General features: G+C 58.4%; 2 protein-coding genes across 2 annotated transcripts; one reads left to right on the forward strand and one right to left on the reverse strand.

The window, feature by feature from the left end:
• Positions 1-7,514: 7,514 nt before the first annotated feature.
• On the reverse strand, positions 7,515-9,449 carry INS49_002314 (uncharacterized protein; the record flags this gene model as incomplete). Its single annotated transcript, XM_043163127.1, has 1 exon — positions 7,515-9,449. The coding sequence occupies one exon, from the start codon at positions 9,447-9,449 to the stop codon at positions 7,515-7,517; it is 1,935 nt and encodes a 644-aa protein (XP_043031633.1).
• Positions 9,450-10,204: 755 nt separating this feature from the next.
• On the forward strand, positions 10,205-15,266 carry INS49_002315 (uncharacterized protein; the record flags this gene model as incomplete). Its single annotated transcript, XM_043163128.1, has 5 exons — positions 10,205-10,531; positions 10,657-11,205; positions 11,980-13,922; positions 14,008-14,528; positions 14,719-15,266. 5 exons carry the CDS (start codon positions 10,205-10,207, stop codon positions 15,264-15,266), a joined length of 3,888 nt encoding a protein of 1,295 aa, XP_043031634.1.
• Positions 15,267-15,990: the final 724 nt, after the last annotated feature.

Here is a 15,990-nt window from a genome sequence, read left to right on the forward strand (position 1 = left end):
TCTCACCTGCATTGAATGCCAGCATACGCTGCCCTGCGAGAAATTGAGAACCCCCCATGGACGGCCAGCCGAGGTTTTTATTAATGCAGACCTCGGACGAGTCTATTCGGCACTGTACCAAGATCATCTGCCCTGGTACGTAGGTTGCCTTCATCCAGCCCACGTCATCGGTTGAGCGTGCTCAGCTTGATGAAGAACTTGACAAGACTAAAGACTACTACGTATTTGGCAAGCTCTTCCCGCTATCAGCATTTGCTTCACTGGAATACATATCAATTGAACCCAGCTTGCAGCACTTTTTTGGTTCTGCAGTGATGATCTCGACGGATTGTCCGATGGCTGACCTGGCAGGCAATGGCAGAGATGCCCGCCCCAGAAGAGGCAAGCGCAGCTGCTCATCCGAAAATTTCTAGCACCTGGAGCCAACGTGGGTCTCGCCTGTTGACGGAGCAATAATGGAGACCAAGAAAAGCCGGGGGAAGCACGGTCATCCAGCAGCGTCAATCGCAACTGCATCTACGCCAACGATCACGGCGTCCGTCAACGAAATCAATTGAACAGCACAAGGCACACGATTGAACTAGGCTGGGGATTGGAGAAGGCTCGCCGGTAGCAAAATTTCCCCATGTTGCCCAACATGGGAAAGTGACCTTGGTACCTCGCCTCGTGTTCGCTTGTGGACCCGCTTTATCTTCTTCCTGCAGCATCCTCCTCCGAGGCAGGTTCGTTCGAGAACCCTGGCACTAGCAGCTGCCCGTCCAGGGTTCAGGCTACGATTAATCTACCTAGGTACTGTGTCTGAATCTGTCCTCCGAGATTAGGAAAGCACGGACACTCGCCGCGCACACACACACACAGTACTGCATAGATTATCCAGCCCACAGTCGACGGGGCTTCTCTTACGTCGAGGTTTATTTTTGTCTAGGTGACGTGTCTTGGCCTGCGGAACCTCAAGGCTCATTACACGTATATGCTTCTCTTTCCCGTGACTCTTGCCTACCGCACCGTAGCATGCATAGCCTCTCTGGCCCTCGGAGCTTTTTCGCGAGGCACATGTGTGACGATCCACGCGATCTTGACCCTCCTGACCTGGTTACGACTCGAGCAGAGCTGCAGGAGACCAGCGCGCCCCGGCAGCCCGGAGCTCCAGGCCTGGCACGAGAGCTCCCCGTTCCGCCCCTTGGGCCTGCAGAGGAGCGGCTCAAGATTTGCCCTCAAGCTTAATTGGCGCCTCTAACGGGCACAGACTGTCTCGCCATGCCCCAATTGACCAATCGAACCGCCCCGGGGCAGCTTCCAACTGGCGAGGCCGTCTCTGCAACTTGGGTTTGATTCAGGCCCAGGGAAAGTGACTTTTTGTGGAGCCTCGTCACCGCTCACAGACGGGCGTGTGGCACTGGCTGAGAACAGATCCTAAACTCTGTTGCTGAGAGCCAGAAGAGCCTGATATTGGACAGCCTTGCCCCGATCAGTGGAGCCGGACGCGTACAGTGCCTGAGGAGCCTGCATGTCGGATCGTGGAATCCCCCTGCCCAGTGCAGCTGCTCCAAGCTGGGGCACACTGTGGCCTGTGAACCTTGGAACGACGGGCCTGCCTTTTCGAAGATTTCTCGAAACAAGCGAGCCAAGCCTAGAGCTATTACGCCGCTTCCAACTGGCCGGTGGCCAAGTAGGCGGACCCATCTCGATGGAGTCAGGAATGCGGCACGGAAAAGTCAATCAGTCCACTCGCAGCCATCACTGTCGGTGTATCAACGAGCGGTCTCATACCGCCTCTCCTTGCTATTATTACGCTGCACTGCCGCATTGAGTCCGCTGACTGTCTTCGGCCGTCGAAGGAATCCAGACCTGTCACGGAAGAAACAATTGAGCTTCTGCTGTGGCAAGGAGATCACCAGAGACATGTCCATCCATCCATCGAGTTGCCGCAATTCGGCTTCGGCTATGAGCTGCAGCCCTTCCTTCAACCATCAGCCTCGCGCGCAGCTTGGCGAATCCGAGCACCACACCATCTTCTTTCCCGTGACAGTGCCATGTCGGTGCCATATTTTTTCAAGAGCTCGTTGCGAAACAGGGCCTTGTCCATGCCTTGGCACTGTCCGCCCTCCGTATCCACGTTGCCGAAATCACTGCTCCGGCCCGCAGGAAATAATTTCTTTGGGCTCCGGTTTGCGAGCCCGGCGCCCTCTTGTTCAGGCCGTACATATCATCATGACTAAACTGCAGGCCCGGTGATCCCGCCCTCCTCTGAGCCTCTCCGCCCGCGCACAGCGCTGTTTCAGTATGGACCGACTGACATCGGACAGCCTTGCTACCTGCTGCGTGCCGCGGAGACGCACACGCACGGCGTTGCACTGCAGATACAAAGCCCAACGTCGGGCACCTGTACCGATACTCTGGCACGGACTCAGGAGATTTCACTCTTGCCGCCGGGGTTGCCTGGCCGGATTAGTTCGGTTGATTTTTACCCAGGACGGACCCAACTTTAAATACTTGCTTTCATCCTCAGACTTGCCGCCCCCTTCCGGAAGAAAGCCGTCGCAGAGGCCTCGGCCTCTCGGTCGGCCTCTCGGCACCAACCGGAGCTCCCCGATACCATCTGTCGTGATAAAATCCACCAGGCCACCAGACAGCATATCTACTGGATTGCAATAGCACCTGCAATCGAAAGATTACAGCTCTATGTTGCCTACAATAGAGCCTGTCAGGCTTACAACAATGAGCTCGCACCACGACGATCAATCCCTCAGCCTGGCGGCACAGTTTCACCCTGTCTTGACAGGCATTTTGCTACAGCATCAGCACCGTTTCTGCATCGGGAAGGCGTCTCGTCAGATGCACGTTTGGAGGTGCCACTGCCTCCAAATTGCCAAGGCCCGAAAACGAGCTCGGCGATCAGATGGGATGGGTTCTTGAGTCGGGGTTTTGGAATGGAATCGACCGGGGTGACGCGCCAGGCGCGTCTCGAGACGCGCTCTACCGCAGACGGCCCTATTACCTTGGACCTGGCTTAAAGCGCATGCGCGCGCGGGGGCTGACCGGCGGCAGGGATACTGGCGAAGCTGCAACTCTGGCCGGTCACTGCAGAGGGCTGCAATGAGCTGACTCCTGGCTTAGCGACGCCCACTGCTACACAAAGTCCGGGCCGAAGTGGACGGTGAACAGGCTCTCACTCGAGGGACCAACGAGACGGCAGCAATTTTCGACGCCGTCGATGGAGTTCCCACACACCACGCGCTCAAGACGCGAGCTCACGCCCAGCCCGTGTCTACCTCGAACCGGATCTGCGGTAGACTGACCCCCCTTGCCCGGACGATATTGCCACTCGGGCGCTGCCCATCATTTGATGAGCATCAGACGCCGTCTCAGGACCCTGTGTGACCGTGAACCGAGCCACTCCCCGTCTGGCCCGTCATACCCGAGGATTCGAGACCATGTCCGAGGGAGCGTTTGCTTTGCTTCGCCTATCGGCCGTGCTCTGACGTCAAGTTTTTTTTTCCCACTATGCGCGCGAGAGGCGTATGTGAATTGCCGGCTGCTATTTGTCAACGGCCTCTCTTTGGGACACGGTTTTTCAGGCCAATGAAAGCTGGCTATTCATTGTCCAATTTTTTGCTCCTCGTGTTTCTCAACCAGGGCGTGGAAGGACATTTCAAGTGCCGTCTGTCTATCTATGCGCTGACTGGCTGTCCAATGTGGCACTGCGACGAAGCCCTAGCTCGCTCCATCCACGTCAATTGGCCGTGGATTGCAAGATGCCCAGGTTGCACCACGAGTGTCTGCAATTGTTCCACCAGACGACTTCTCAAGTGGGGGGATCAGATACCCGCTCAAGTGTTGGCGTTCAAAAGGACAAGATGAGTCAAGTGCTGTCTTGCCTGCACAGATCGCCGCACAGTTCCCCGCCACGGCCACCAGGATAAGCTGGGCCTGGTGATGTGTCGATGCGTCACGCATTTCCCCGCGGCGCAACGGTAAGTAGGCGCCGGCCGTGGGCATAGGACCCCTTGGCCTGGGCCACACAGTGAAGTATATAAGGTTGAAGTAATTGGGATATATGCATATCCATATCTTATTTCTGGGCTCAAGGGTCCAAGGGTCTGCTCTACACGTACCAGATCACCAATCGCCCAGCCGTGTTACACAACTTGGTCCTATTTGTGGCATATGATTACGTTGCAGAAGCTCCAGCCGGAAGATCCCTTGCGCAACAGATGGTATGCAGTCATCCTGCGTGATGATGTCGTTCTGTCGAGGCCCAGCTACTGTTTGTATTACCGGGCTCGTTTGCAGCCTTGCGACCCCTGTTTTTGCATTGTTCGTCCACAGCCAGTGCAGTCAGAGACCGAGTCTGGAATAGACGGCTTCCCAAACGGGCAATCCGTCAGACGAGCGGCCGAGCCCTGGGGAGGCAAAATACGCCGGCGACCCTGTTCCTGCCGTCGCGAACAAATGGAAATCGCGACTAGAGCTGCATGTGAGAAATTGGAATCACATCGTCCGCGCAGTCGGTAGCTCGAAAGACAAACATCAGATGCGCGACGCATCCCGCCAGCCCAAGACAAAGCACCAACCAATCGTCCCATCGCGCTGGCCCTGAACCCCTCATCGAAGGTCGCAGCTTGCTTGGTAGCCCCGACAGGGATAGCAAGGCCTGAGGTCAGAATTTACACGCGACGAGTTGCTCTCCAATGGTCGGGTGCTACCGTCTGCGCTCCAGTTGGTCGCCTTTCGAAACAAAGTCAGGAGCCGTCACTGGAAAACTTGCTTCGCCAGGCAGCCCATCAGCCAGAACGGGCGCAAGATCACACTATTTCTTCCGCGCCGAGCGTCGCAGTGAGAGGGGGGGCGGGCAGCAACGTCTGTTCGCCCGGCTGTTGAATCCGGCCAGGCCATTGGAGAACGGCCGTAGCGTCTGCTGGGTAGCTTTTCACGCTGGCCATTGTCACAAGCTGTCTCGTCTGGCTCATTCGCGTAATTTTGTTCGATTTGGTGCGACGCGTGTCTAGCCTCTCAGCTGGAAGAGTTGCAGCAGTTGGCAGGTAGCATGCGAGGACGCCATCGAAACATAACACGGGCCTTTGGACAGGTCGAACACAACATAATCTTGACAACGCACCAGGCCTGCCTGCTCAGGTCCAGCCAGGCGTGCCAGGGTGCCTGCCTGCTAATTCCAATCGAGCCGTCCACGTCACCAACAAAAACCACTTAAAAAAAACACTTTACGCGTTGGAGCCACGGCTTTCGCGCACTGGACTCAACCCCCCACGGGCTGCGGCAATCTCCCGACAGCTGGGATGCTCGATCTTATGGCAGCAGCACCTGCATTCCGCCTCGACCAACCAGGCCGTCCCACCCGCTCCCGCCCACGCTCCCGCCGCCCGCGACTGCAGAGATGCTCATTTCCGAACCGCGCAGAACCAAGCGACCGAGAAAGCCTCGAAAGCGGAATGCTACTTGGGAGCAGGAAGGGGCCGGTTCGGCTAGCAGCAACCGACCATTCTCTCTCGGGCACGCCCGGGTCCCCCCTATCGCAAGCGTGCCTGGCTTGCTGCCAGCCTGCCTGCCTCTGGTCCTCGCCTGGCATGAATGCTCATCTCGTAGGCGCGATGTCGTGATAGGTCCCTCGCCTGCGATAGGAGCTGCCTGGGATGACGGGAGAGCTTGGATCCCAGGTTGGTCCCTCCCCCACGGGACCATCACTTCTACGCGCAGGACGGGTCCAAATTCGCATCATGCGGCGCCAAAGACCATCCAACCGCCCTGCTGCCATCAGGCCCCTTTGGCTGCTCACCCGCGATGCAACGTCCCGCGCTTGGGACAACCCTGTGGTCTCCCTCCCGCCGGAGACAGCTGGCGGCCCCGTGATGGTAGCTTCTGCCCGCCGGGGTCAGTTGCCAGGGCTCGTTGGCGAAAGGACCGCCTCGCCACCGCTGGGTTGATCGTCGTCGAGCTGGTTCTGGTTGATCGACTCGGCGGACCGCCAGTGGAAGGCTATCCCTGGGACGTGAAGACTGGGCTGCGGCTTGTTCGGATCCCAGGGTTTAGAGGAATGCCCACTATCTCAGTGGCGTTTGGGCTGAGCTCATTGGCATGATCTTATACGTGGGATCTCTATATGCTCTTAGATGAGCCACGCTACTTTACTTCGGACTTCTTCCTCGGCGGGGCATACACTTTGGATCCCGCCACAGCCAAGTGGCTTGCTACGGCCAGCGGCGCGAGCTGGGAGATGGTATCAGCCAGGGAGACAGCTGAAGTCGGTGTCCTTCACGTGAGATTCTGGTATCGAAATAGAGTACCTCCCGCACCTTTCACCTTATTCGACGGAAATTCCCCAGTATCCGCTGACGAGAAGGGCACGTTGTCTTGGGGAAGGGCGAGCTCTTCCACTGCCGTGAGACATACGCTTTCAAGCCTTATCACCGCCGGTTTGGTACATGCCACTCAGTGTCTGTTCGTTCACACGAACCTCTTGTGGTCTGGGCTTGTCTTTGATCAAGGCTGCAGTTCTCGTTTGGAGAGGCGATGACGTGCAGACTTAATATCGGCCGCATTTTCTATGATTGGTGCCGTCCACTTGATGTAGGACGTGGCACGGCTGACTACCAACATGACATGGGCATCAGCTATCGATCCCAATATGCCATGCAGCCTGTCAAGTGCAAGGGGCCGAGACGCACCGCCTTTTTCTCCTGTCCTGTCTATTTCTCAAGGCAAAGGCGTTTATCCAACGGAATGATGGGTTTGCCAGGAACACTCCGCCCTGACTGTCTCACTCACGTCGAACCGAGCCACGCGGCCTGTGAATCGCCGGGTTGCTTATTAGATTACACGAGATTGATACGCACAGATGGGGCAAATGACGCCCCGTCCACATACGCCCGAGACATGTCATTTTAAGATGTGTCGGATGCGAAAACCCAAGAGGCCCCCCTCTGACTGAGACAGCCTTCTTGACGCAGGCCAGATACCTGAGAGTCTTAAAGAGGGGTGCGTGCCGGCTGGCTGGGTCCTGCAAGTGCCCCGAAGGGCCGCCAACATCTCTATTTTTGCGCGCGCCTGCACCAGAGCCCGTCCTCTCAGACGTCGCCAAGGCACGCCAGGAATGGACGATGACGCTCAGACTACTATCTCAAGAGCGTCTCTTGCTCCAGCACGCTCCGGCATTGGCCAGCTCACATGTGGCTTGACCAGGACCAAGAAGTCGGCCGGCGAGGATGAGGCACACATTATACCTAACACCTCGGGCTCGTTCCTGAAGCAAATGCCATGAGCCCTGGTGAGCTCCAGATGTTCGCAGTGCAGGAAAAGCATACACGGGGAGGATGCTATCAGCATAGAAATCGTGGCTCAGACCGATCACAATGAGGCAGAGCGGCTCGCAGTCTGAGTGATTGACCAACAAGTGTTGGGCGGGCAATATTCACACAAGCGATCGAGCTGATTTTTGGACCGGGTGAGAAAGAAGTACGAGTTGTTTCGAGGGTTGCATGCGAATACTGCTCTTGTGTTCATTCGACAAACTCTATTAACTTTTGCCTCCTCCTATCCCGAGGTGTCTCTATCTTGCAGGTCTGCACAACCGTTCCATCAGTGTGGATCAATGTGATCCGCGAAGTACCGCCCTCAGAGTCGACTTCTTCCTCCATCAGTGTCCGCCCTCCGCTCGCCCTTTGATGCTCAAAGACGATCTTGCTTGGGTTTCGGGCCTGGAGCTTCTTGAGCAACGTCTCCCTAGGCTCGCCCAACTGAGGTTTCATGAATGGGTCATATCTCAGCCCGCCCGGGATCCGTTGCATGCCTAGGACATCGCCTCTCTCGGTGCCCAAGTGGGCCTTGTCCATCCCTGGCGCGAAGGACATATAATACGCCAGGAAAGGGAGAACACCAGATAATCTCTCGCCGCTGTACCCGGCCGGTGGCTTGAGCCTCGCCTCGAGCTTGATGACGCACGTGGGGAAAAGGTCGTGGTCACAGAAATCGTCTTCGGAGAGCTGGACTCCCCCCAGGAGTTCGAAGATCTTCAGGTTCGACTTCCGCCCGTTGGCAAGGTGAATGGTTGCCACGGTTGCAGCGTTCATATCCACGTTGGTGAAGCCCAGGGACACGAAGTCGGCATGGTACAGGATAGGGGTCTCGCAACCACTGTCGAGCAGCATCTCGAAGAAGTGCGCCTGTCCAGTTGTAGTGGACAGACCTGCGTCTGTGGCAACAGGCCCGATCTTGCTGAGGGCGGCACCTCTCGCTGTCTTCTCGGGGAAAACATGCGACCAGTACGTATCGCCCCTGGCCCTCTTTAATACTTCGGCATCGCTCTCACCATCATCGGCCCACACCCACTTTCTCTTCCTGGTGCTCGGCTTGCTGGGGTTGCCATGCCCAATTTTCGAATCTCGGCTCTGTGTACGTCCCACCCGACAAGTCAGGGCGGTCTCCTTCCGGAAGCACATAGGTATACGAAAATGACACTGGTCATCTCGAAATTGGACATCGGGCTCGATGTGCTTTGTGACATCGAGAATAAGTGCTTTTTTTGCATTCACTCTGTCCTTCCAGCCGGCCAGCGGCGGCTCCCACCAGAGATGTCCGGGGCCATGCTGCTCGAAATACCCATCCAGGCGCTCCTTCCTGTCGACCGTGAACTCGGCCCACGTCCGACAGGTTGTGTCGACGATATGGCCCGCGAAGATCAAGGTATAGGTTGAGGAACACCCAATGGTTCCCTCCTCATACCCATGGATCGCGGCCGAGATGTTGGCCCTCATGGGCTCGCACTCAGGCTCTGTGCTCTGGGCGAGCGTTTCCTGCAGGACGGCAAGACGGGACGTCACGCGCTCCTCTTTGAAGGCGCGGGTCTCGTTCCGGGGCACGTCGTCCTCGGGGTCGGCCCTGGCGCAGATGTCCTCGTATTCCCTCGCTGCGTCCTTGCGTCGCTCATCCAACACGCCCAGCTGCAAGGTTCCTGGTGTCTGCTTCTGGTGGTGCTGGTAGATGTGTTCCCACTGCAACATGTTCCTGCGCGCAACTTCTTTCGCGCTGGGGTTTCCGGCGTCGATGGACGATGACCCAATCACCAATGAAGGCTGCCACTCGACGTCATCTCTCTGTACCGAGGCAGGCTCAGTCTGGTCGCGCGACAGTATTGTGTCCAAGTCCTCAAAATCCGACAATTCGTCTTCTTGCTCAGACCTTTTACTTGGCCCTGCCTCCGTCACTTGCAATTTTGAAGAGGAATAGCTAGCAGCATGGGTTGACTTTTCCCGGGCCTCTGCTATGGTGGGATACTTGCCGGGCTGGTACGCCTTGACAGACCCCGCGGCTGGGCCGTCATCATCTTGGTTTATCCTGCTACGTGATGGGCGGACGAGTTGAAGCCGGGACCGCAGTTGCCGTACGCTCTCTTCCAGTCTTGCTCGAGGTTTTGCTGAACGGTCTTTGCGATCCATATTTGCCGGATCTGCTCAAGTCGGGCTCGCCATAAGGCCTGCTTCACACGGGAATGACCAGACACCTGGGGAGACATGCTGATACCCCATGCCTCAAGGTCGGCCTTTCCACGGGGTTCTGCACTGCATTCAATCACAGCTGCGAAGTCGCGCTGGAGTTCGGAACAAAGACGCGACGCTTCCAGTACCAAGGCAGACGGCATCTTTGAGCGGCAACAGTGCTTCAACCCGGGACAGCTGGGTGCGTTTTGTTCGGGAGCATTCCGAAAGCGGCGGCTTTCGACTGCTGGCTTTCTGCCGCGCATATCCTTTATTGTTATCCCCATTCTGGCCGAAGGTGGAATACCAACCAGGTCTCTGCGGCGCGGCTGGAATGCAGCCCAAGTCGGCGTCCCGCCGCCACTTTGGTGGGCACGCTCTTAGAGGCCGGATTCAATGTTCACCTGTGTAGGCGGAGAAGAAGACACGGTCATTGTCCTCGTGATGTATGCAAGCGTGCAAAAGTGTGCAACCAGATAATATGTCTATTGCAAGCGATCTCCCACCCCGTGAGAGAGATTGTTTCCTACCTTCCTCTTGCTTTTCTTTCTTTTTTTGCGCGCACAAGAGGTCAGCCCGTACAGTTTCCCGTCTGTCTGCCTCATTCTTTGAGACGACGACGGCGCACTTTGGCTGTTGCATGACCTTGGAAGGCCTACCCTTCTGTCATAACCAGTTGAGTATTTACAGAGCAAGATTCCTGGTTATCGCTCGAAATGGCGACGGTCGATCTCCGTCCGCTCGATGATGCGCTCGTCAACAGACTCCGAAGCGATATCCGCAATCGACCACACCTCTTCGGTTCGGTGGCACGGGCCCACTGGGAGGCCCTCTTCAACCACTTCGAGGGCAGATCGGACTTTGAAATCAGGGCATACATTGCGCAAAATTTCAAGAGTAACCACTGGATAGGCAATGAGGAGTGGTTTGTTGATAGTTACACTCAGCAAATCTTCCGAGAGTATGAACCGACCGAATTCGTTCAGTCAGGCATGCCTGCGCTTAATGACGAGGCTCGGAGCCATTACAATCCCAGCAACACGGTTCGTGACTATCTCTCTGGTCCCTTAAGAGCAATGTCCTGCAGGGGATGGTTGCCACCTTGTTTGGCCATGGTGTACTCCTTCAAAGCCTCTATATGTACTGACAACTTTACCTTATCTCCCAGATCGGGCGCGACAACTTGTTCCCTGCACTGCCTGTGGTCGAGGCGGGCCCGTCCGTTCTCAACCAAGAGCAATTCGACGCGTTGTCGCCCGCCCAGCGCCAGCGATATCAACTTACCAGCACGTTCGGCGGGTATCGCTTTGAACGTGTGCCACAAAGAAGCACAACATCTGGGGGAGACAACCAGGGAGTACCGGCCGATAACACGTCCGAGATCAATGCACCCCCATTTAACAACTCCATCACTGACGACCCCGTCGACAACAACGCCGGCACCCCGGGCACGCCAAAAACCACACCAACAGGGACAAGCATATTTGGGATCCCCACGCCGCCATTTTCAAACCAGACCGGTACCGGCAATGTCCAGAGGCCGGGCCAGCCCGGAGGAACGTCCGGTGTGCCGCCTGGGCCCGCGCCCCCGGATCTCCCAAGGGATACGCCGCCGCCGCCGCCGGGAATATCGTCTGGGAACCAGCCAGGATCGAACACTGTGCCCCCGGGTGCCGGGATAGCGGGCCCAGGGGTCAACGACACCATCAGGTACCCCGTTTTGCCCGTGTATCCGGACTTGCCACCAGTGCCAACGGCTCCCAGTAACCCGCCCGTGACTACCGGGACAACACCATTCGGTGTGATTCCGCCGGTGGTGCCAATTGCACCCACTCACCCACCCACAACTACCGGGACCACGCCGTTCGGTGTGGCTCCGCCGGTGGTGCCAACTGCTCCTGGTAATCCGCCGGTGACTACCGGGACCACGCCGTTCGGTATAGCTCCGCCGGTGGTGCCAACTGTCCCTAATAATCCGCCGGTGACCACAGGGACTACGCCATTTGGTGTGGCTCCGCCATTGGTGCCAACTGCACCCACTCACCCACCGACAACTACCGGAACGACACCACTCGGTGTCCCGCTTCAGGGGACTCCCGGACCTACATCTATCAATGTCGGAACCACATTAGTGGCTGACGGAACCACATCAGGGACCGCCGGACCCAAACCACCGGGCCCAGTCCCGCCACCAGTTCGCCCCGGAAACGCGCCGGTGACTCCCGAGAACACGCCAGGAGGTAGAGATGCGCCGCCGCCCGGTCCCGGAATCCCGCCAACGACCACAGGAGGTCCGCCAGGAGGCACACCTCCACAACCAGGTAACCTTGGAGTCCCGCCGATGACTCCGTGGACCACGCCCCGGAACGCCCCGCCGCCAGCCCCTGGCGGGATCCCGCCGGGGGCGGCTCCCAGGAAGGACGGCAGTGTGCCGCCCCCCTTGCAGCCATCACCATCTGACATGCGACATTCTTTTACCTGGCGCGGCCAGGTGCAGCCGCCCATCGGCACGCGCATCAGGGAAATCCTGGTACTCCTCGACGAAGGGGACGTTGACCGCGAAATGCATTGGGAGACGTATGTCGCAGAATTACAGACATTCTTGGAGGACATCGAGCGTGGCGAGGGCCCTGAGGTAGGCCCGGCAACGGCACTTATGGTCCGGCAGGCGCTTGAGAAAATCCAGGCGCACAAGCTCTTTGAAACGACCCATTATGGGCCGAACACCCCAAACAAGATCGTCACCGCGGACATGATCCCTGCACGGGAGCCCAGGCTCAAGTACAACGGCAAGCTGCCTCTTATCCTGGGCAGGGACCACAAAGACAACGAACACTTGCAGCCAGAGGATTTCCCCACCCACCCGCGGGCGGAGATGATTGTCAACGATCAGTGGCTCACCGATGTCGAGAGGCGAGCCGGGCTGACCGAGGAAAAGCGGTTGGACGGGCAAGCAGGGCTTTCACAGGACGAAGAAGAGTGGTGGCGGCTCGGCCAAAACCAGACCCCTGAGCGGAGGAATGCTGCTCTCAGGCATGAACAGACATTCGAGCAGTGTATCGCCAGCGACGGCGTCGGCTTCCAGGGGTGGATCGAGACGCGGCTCGAAGGCGACGGGTCTCTCAGCAGGACCCTCTTCAGCGGAGCCAAGCTCGGGAACGGCAAGGACTGCTTCGCGCGGGAGAGGGCAGTGCGCCGCGCCGGCCTGCAGGCGGCGCTGCGGCAGTTCAGCAGCAACGAGAACCGGGCCGCCAACACGCCCTGGCGCCGCGTGCGCCTGCCGCTCTCGGCCGCCGAGGTCGAGATCATGCGCAGGAACACGGGCGCCGGGCCGGGGCGCAAGTACGAGCTGGCAAAGCTGCAGCCGCACCAGGTCCAGGCGACGGACGGCAAGGACGACCCCCAGGGCTTCACGGCCAACATGGCCAAGTTCTGGGCGGACCAGAACAGGGACATGGCGAGGGCGCGCGAGGCGGTCGTCAGCCGCATGGGCTTCGGCCCGCCCGCGGCGCCTGTGCCTGGCCAGGCTGCGGTAGGGGCGCCGTCGGTGCTGCCGCCCACGTCGCTCTGGGGCGCCTACGTCGACAGTGGGCTGAGCGCTGAGGATGAGTACCACCGGCAGATGTTGAAGGAGATGAGGACCGTGAGGAAGTTGTTTGAGCGAGAGCTGAAGATCGCGCCCCGGAACCTCCTGAAGGATATGAACACACTGTACGATCAAGGATTGAAAGGCCTCAATGATACCTACACCCCTGCTGGCGGACAGCAGCAAAGGAGCCCCGCTGCTCTCGACGCACGAGACTTGGTCAGGAGCGGCGGTGCCTTGGTTCTGAGGGACCTTGACAAGATGGAGATCTACTGGATCCGGTTCCTGCTCACCCAATCCATCACGCCGGAGATGACGCAGGAGCTGGAGCCCCGCGCGTCCCTGTTTATATTGTTTGCCGACAAGCTGGCCCGCATCTTCAGCGACGTCTCGGATCCGCTGTTCCCAGATAACACCACAAAGGTCAGCGTCGAGGATCTCATTGACTACATCCACGACAGGACAGACGGCCCCGTCCGGAGGATCAGGTTCTACCCCCACGACGTGCAGATGTGGCTGGAGCGCCTCCACACCCAAGGCCGCTGCCGTTACCAAGAAGACTGGCGGTGCTATGGCTGGGTGATGCGCCCCGTCCCCACCTGCCACCCAGAGCAGCTCGTCAGGTGGACGTCGCCTGAGGAGACCTGGCGTCTCCGCCCCGACGAGAGGAATGAGGACGTGGTCCTCGCTCCTCGGTTCGATCGCTTGCGGAACTGGCACTCGCTCGTGAGAAGGGGCCTCCAGAACAGTCCGCTGGACCAGAGGGTCGAGGATTACTTCCTTGTCCTCGCATACCGCTGGGGTGTTTACATGTCGAAGCTGACTGGCGAAGGCGGCCTAGAACAGCAGTGGAAGACACAACCGTCCAGGCCGAGTGGTGAGATGTCGAGGGCCATCGGTGACTACAAGAATGAGTTCGACAGGATCACCCAGTGGAACAATGCCCCCGCCCAACCCCCTCGTGAGGCTCGTCAAGGCGACGCTAAACGACAAGGCGAACGACAACAACCTGACCGCGGAGGCATCGCTGCAGCTCATCCGCGACAACATCATCAAGGAGGCCGTCAAGAAGGACAGCATGCTGTGGCCGGCACGCAGCGCGAACGACTACCTCGACCCGCTCGACGAGAAGGTCCGCCCCAAGGTCTGGGGCTGGGCCAGGCCCGAGGTCCGGGGCAAGGTCAAGAAGTTCTTCAGCGTGAACAGGTGGCCGGTGCAGCTCCAGACGGAGAGGAGGCAGGACATCATCACGCGCGACAAGGACGTCGACACGGACCTGCTGTGGAGGCCTGAGCTCGAGGACCCGACGCCGTCCAAGTACTACCGGCCCAAGGCCAGGCCGTACGTCGACGAGAAGGTCCAGTTCAGGGCGGGCCACAGGAACTTCCTGATCGGTGACACGCCGCACCAGAGGCAGGTGATAATAGATAGGATGTTTGCGCAGATGGGCAGAGGTAAGATCGCGCGTCTACCAGTTCCACCATTCCCCCCTCCCCTCCCAACCGCGTCGCTCTACCCCCGTTCTCCCAATCCTCACTGGAGGAAGCACGACGTTGAGTGTACTTTGCTGACCTTGAAACCCCGTTGCAGCCATGACTGCAGGAAGAAGACGACTACAAGGTAACAACCAAGGTGACAACCAAGGTGACAACCAAGACCAAGATGCGACCCAAGATGCGACCCAAGACATAGAGCCGCCGGGCTTCATCGAGAGGTGGCAGAACTACCTGCTGAGCCGCTTCGACGAGGAGGACCCGGACCGCTACCAGGAGCCCGGGGCGAAGCTCCGCAAGTTCCACCCGGACGACATCCCCGAGAGCGAGGACAAGAGGAAGCTAAAGAGGAGGGCGGACGGCGGTGCTCCGGGCCAGGGGGCTCCAAAGAGGCGTCGACGTCGTGTACCGGGGGCGTTGGACGACGGGCTGGAGGGTGGGGAGACGACGAGGACGACTACGACGGTGACCGGATCCGCCAACCACAAGCAGGAGGAGTGCCCGCAAGGGAACCACCCCCACAAGTACCACCCGCAGATGTGCCCCCCGCGGGAGCACCGGGCGCGGGAGCAGAAAACGCGGGAGCAGCCGGCGGAGAGGAAGAGGCAGAGGGCACCTGGTGGGATTACGCATCGATGGCGCTGGCCATCTAAGACAACTCTGAGAGACAGCTGGCTCGAGAGGCGACAGCCAGTCTAGAGGGCGTACATTCCTGTTCCGCGAGGGCCAAGGGGCCTGCTCATGCTCCCCAGACGGGCACTGATCTGGAGTGCTGGCTGTTTCGGTCGGTGTGGTGCTGTTTGTTGGTTCTCTGTAGCAATGGTCTGTAATCTTGATGTTGCATCCAATAATACTGTTTATCGTGAGACGGGTCCAATTGCCAACATTGTGTGCTTGAGGAAATCGAAGATCTCGAATGTCTCGAAGACGTGTGAGACGCTGTTCGTATTAACATCAACGTCGACGGTGCTGACTGCTGGCTATCGGACATTGGACACTCTGGACAGTGATGAAGGGAGCGGCTAAGTCCATTTCTGAGATGGAGTATGGCATGCTGTCCCTCGTGGGGAGATCAGTACCGAGTCCGGCTGCAAAGGTTGAGGCTCACGTTGAATGTTGATGCTGCTAGTGGTCTGCAAGAAAGCAGTTGGAGTTAACGGGCAGTGTAGGGTCATAAGTACTCTACTGACGTCGCCGTGAGCAATCCATACGATTTCGTGTTAGTTGGATACTTGTCATGAACGGTTAAGTGTTCCCCCTGTCAATACAGTCAAACCGTTACCTGAGTGCATTTCTAACCGGCAGTCGCCCGGCAATTGCAGCGGTCCCTGTCTCTCCACCTCCACCTCCAATCTCCAACCTCGCTGCCTCGTCATGGACCATTTCGTGTCACGTAGCCAATGCTTATTTTTTTCTTTCTTTC

This window comes from Diaporthe citri (genome assembly GCF_014595645.1).
Source record: "Diaporthe citri strain NFHF-8-4 chromosome Unknown scaffold_1, whole genome shotgun sequence".
In the NCBI taxonomy this organism is placed as follows: Eukaryota; Fungi; Ascomycota; class Sordariomycetes; order Diaporthales; family Diaporthaceae; genus Diaporthe; species Diaporthe citri.